The sequence below is a fragment of the Fragaria vesca genome, linkage group LG6, assembly GCF_000184155.1.
Source record: "Fragaria vesca subsp. vesca linkage group LG6, FraVesHawaii_1.0, whole genome shotgun sequence".
Classification (NCBI taxonomy): Eukaryota; Viridiplantae; Streptophyta; class Magnoliopsida; order Rosales; family Rosaceae; genus Fragaria; species Fragaria vesca.
In genome coordinates this window covers 2,196,222-2,200,119 of record NC_020496.1, presented here as the reverse complement: position 1 = coordinate 2,200,119, position 3,898 = coordinate 2,196,222, and the positions used below count along the sequence as shown (strand labels likewise).

The window sequence follows — 3,898 nt, the reverse complement described above, 5'->3', positions numbered from 1 at the left end:
GTATTTTTCCTGTTTGTCGATCTGCAATCATCTTTATATTCTACTTTGCAGTGTAACAGCTGACCAAAATCATTGTTGGAATAGTGTTTCCTGGTCCAAACATGTTTATGTATCCCAGTTGGGATAGGAGAGTCGTCTAACTATCCTAGTCCCAATTAGAACAGGATACATCATACTCGATAGTATTGTGCTTCTAAATCCTCTATAAATAGAAATCTCCTGATGAAACAGCAGCAACTTCTCTTGAATCGCTCTTCTCTATTCGATTGTTATCAAAGTCCCCCAAGAAGACAACAGCGCGAACACTGACCCTTTCCCCTGATCGTTTTCTTCAAGCAAGCATGTCCACCAAGAATCGACTAAATGTGGTTAATCTAGCATGCCTGGAGAAAGTGAGACTTGATAGTTTGAACGACACTACTAGACGAAGCAGATGCTTTATTTGTGAAGAGAGGTTTGATCACTATGTGGGTGTAAAAGAATGTATTACTCGCTTGCCCTGCCGTCATCTCTTTCACGGAAAATGCATTCTCAAACGGTCAATGACGAGTCAATCGTGTCCCATTCCCTCTTGCCTATACCCAATGCCAACAATAAAGGAGGAAGAGGTGGCTCAGTCATCAAAACCACCAGGGTCGAGGAGGCTGAATTGGCATGGGGTTCTCGCAGTGGCCACCGGTTTTATATTAACTGCTATGCTGGCTTCCAGATTCTGGGATCTATGTGTCTCTTATATCTAGTGTCTCATTTTGCTTTGGTCTAATTGTACCTCTTGTAATTGTATTCTGGTTACTTTGAGCAAAAAAGAAAGTACTTAATGATAGAATTAGCTTGTCATGATGTCGTATGAATTTGGAAACTGGTTAATTGATTCATACATACTGTTGTGTACTCTGCAGATTGTCAGTTTAAATACATAAATCTTCTTGCAATAATTTGATACTATGAATGTGTTCTTACAATTTTTGATAACTTTGCTAGACATATTTCTTTAGGATAGGTAACAAGTAGCTGAAGTTTACGCACCTGCGAAGAAAACTAGTTTTCGGATGAGGTTAATGGTCTGTTCAACTTGTTTGGTTAATCTTTTTAATCTTTGTACTTGTCTAGTATGGACTTTTCTAGGAACATAAACCATATGTTTTATCATAGCATTTTCTATTTCTTAGACCAAATTTATTTCTCCTACCCCTCTGCACTAGTGTGATTGCTTAATGGAAAACTACATTGTCCATCATCCATGTTTGCTGCTTGAGGATGTCTACTTGGTCAAGTGCAATGGTTTTGTTGAATGACTAGAAATCTAGTATGATTATCTTGGAAAAAGAAAATGAATGAATGGTTAGGGTTTGGGAGCAACAACTTCAATCTGAAAGTTGAAAGAAACACAAAAGAAGTGTCTTCAATAAGCAGAGGATTATATTCCACAGAAAAGGTTGTGCAGTTGAAGAAATGGCCATAAGAAGTGTTCAAAGAATGGTACTATAAACACAGAGGGTTGTTTAATCTATATCTAGTAATTGGCCACAAGAAAGTAAGAAACTCTCGAAAAAGGAAAATTTCAATTCTTGACTAGGAGAACATGAAGCAGTCACTGAAGTTGCTATACATATACTCATCACGTTCTCGCACTCTCCAAATAATTAGGTGGGCATGCATTGTTGAATGCTAATTGAGCTTTCGTTTTATGTTCTGATATTGAGAGGTTCACTGAATTTGGAACCTCACCTAGTATTACAGATTGAAATAGCAGTAAAAACATATTATTAGTACAGTTTTTTTCTGAAAGTTATACACTCTTCATTAGTGATTATCATTTGATTTAATATCATTAGTGTTCCAATTGTAAATAGAAGCTGTGAGCATGACTCACAAAAGATAACTTTGTTGTATACACTCTTGTATTTTCACATTCAAGAGGTTTTTATCATACAAATCTGGTTATTGGGTGCAACCAATCAATTTCCCTAACCTAACCTTAAAAAGATTCAATTTGCTTCTCTATTTTCCCACCAACCCCCAAATGGGCACGCAGCACAAACACTCGTTATATATACCGCTTCACCATTCCACCACTACCCACCAAACCCCCATTGTGCTCCACCAACCTCCCATGGCCAGCTCCCTACACTCCTCCTCCTCTTCCTCCACCATTGCCCGCCGCCTCACCTTCTCACCCCGATTCTCCGGACCCGACCCGAAATCCGTATCCTTCCCTTCTCAGCTATCCCGAACCATTCCTCCTCTCAAGTCCACAGCTTCAAGAACCGTCGTCAGGGCAGTCGCGGTTACCGGGAGTGACCAAGCAATGGAGCTTGACATTTCTCTCAGCCCCAGAGTCAACTCCATCAAGCCGTCCAAGACTGTCGCCATCACCGACCAGGCCACGGCGCTCGTCCAGGCCGGCGTCCCCGTGATCCGGTTGGCCGCCGGCGAGCCCGATTTCGATACTCCAGCTGTCATTGCAGAGGTAGTTTGGTTCAGTTCTGTTTTGATTTTCGATTGCGAAATTAAGGTTTTTGATTGGTTGGATTTTGATTTGAAGGCGGGGATCAATGCGATTCGTGAGGGGTATACTAGGTACTCACCAAATGCAGGGACTTTGGAGTTGCGCCAGGCGATTTGCCGTAAGCTACAAGGTCAGGAGTTGTTTGATTTTTCGATTTTTCGCAAGTGAAATTTGTTTAATGTTGAGTTTGAGTAATGATTGAGTTTTTGTGCAGAGGAGAATGGGATATCTTACACGCCTGATCAGGTGTTGGTTAGTAATGGAGCCAAGCAGTCTATTGATCAGGCTGTGCAGGCTGTTTGCGCGCCAGGAGATGAGGTTAATGCCTGAAATTATCATTTTTGTCCTTCAAAATTTTGGAACTGTTTTCGTTCGAAGAAGCTAACTGTTGGTTAAATAATCAAGAAATGCCTTTTTATTTTCCGTCTTATGGTATGTGGCTTTGTATAGTTGTTGTGGTCAATCGGTTTTGTTAGATACCTTGACAACATGTAACCCGCAGGTTATAATTCCAGCTCCATTTTGGGTGAGTTATCCGGAAATTGCAAGGAAGGCTGATGCAACTCCTGTGATTATTCCGACGAGCATCTCCGAGAATTTTCTCTTGGACCCCAAGGTTCTCGAGTCCAAGCTCACTGAAAGATCGAGAGTGCTGATTCTTTGTTCTCCATCCAACCCGACAGGGTCTGTTTACCCCAAGAAGTTGCTTGAGGATATTGCTAAAATTGTAGCAAGGCATCCCCGGCTTCTGGTACATTCACTCTACCTGAACTGAAAGATCTGCTTTTTGACGACTCCTATATTTTAGATTTGAATTTTGAATTTTAATCTGTTTTTCTCAGGTCCTCTCTGATGAAATTTACGAACACATAATTTACGCACCAGCAACTCACACGAGCTTTGCATCTTTGCCAGGCATGTGGGAGAGGACTTTGACAGTCAATGGGTTTTCTAAGGTCATTTATATACTCAACAGAATGGCTATATCATATTGTTTCGTGTTCAGTATCTCTTCTATGATAAATTTCAGATATTCTGTCGAAAAAGAAAAAAATAGATTCTCAAGTGGTAAGTTTGAATCTGAAGCTGACATGTAGAAGATGGTACTGTGTAGGCATTTGCAATGACTGGTTGGCGCCTTGGATATATAGCTGGTCCTAAACACTTTATCTCAGCATGTAATAAGATTCAGAGTCAGGTATATTTTGAACTAATCCAATTTTCCCAGTACATGTATTATATATGTATACAGTCCGGATCAGAGGAGGACGTCCGCACGCCCTTAAAGTGTGGACGTCCCTCCGTTCGCCACTGTACAGCGCCGGCGAGGGCGCGCCTCCACCCAGCAGCCTCTAGCAGCGTCCCCGATCACTTTCCGTCCCCGGCGAG

The 3,898-nt window shown here is 41.4% G+C and overlaps 1 protein-coding gene across 1 annotated transcript in view; it reads left to right on the top strand.

Annotated features, from left to right (window-relative positions):
• Positions 1-2,103: 2,103 nt before the first annotated feature.
• Positions 2,104-3,898, top strand: part of LOC101298618 (bifunctional aspartate aminotransferase and glutamate/aspartate-prephenate aminotransferase-like) — a 5,680-nt gene continuing 3,885 nt past the window's right edge. Inside the window, exons 1-6 of the mRNA XM_004302145.1 lie at positions 2,104-2,470; positions 2,546-2,639; positions 2,724-2,827; positions 3,012-3,260; positions 3,352-3,465; positions 3,624-3,707. Of these exons, the coding sequence (XP_004302193.1) occupies positions 2,114-2,470; positions 2,546-2,639; positions 2,724-2,827; positions 3,012-3,260; positions 3,352-3,465; positions 3,624-3,707 (1,002 nt within the window). The 5' untranslated portion in view covers positions 2,104-2,113. The remainder of the gene's footprint in view (positions 2,471-2,545; positions 2,640-2,723; positions 2,828-3,011; positions 3,261-3,351; positions 3,466-3,623; positions 3,708-3,898) is intronic.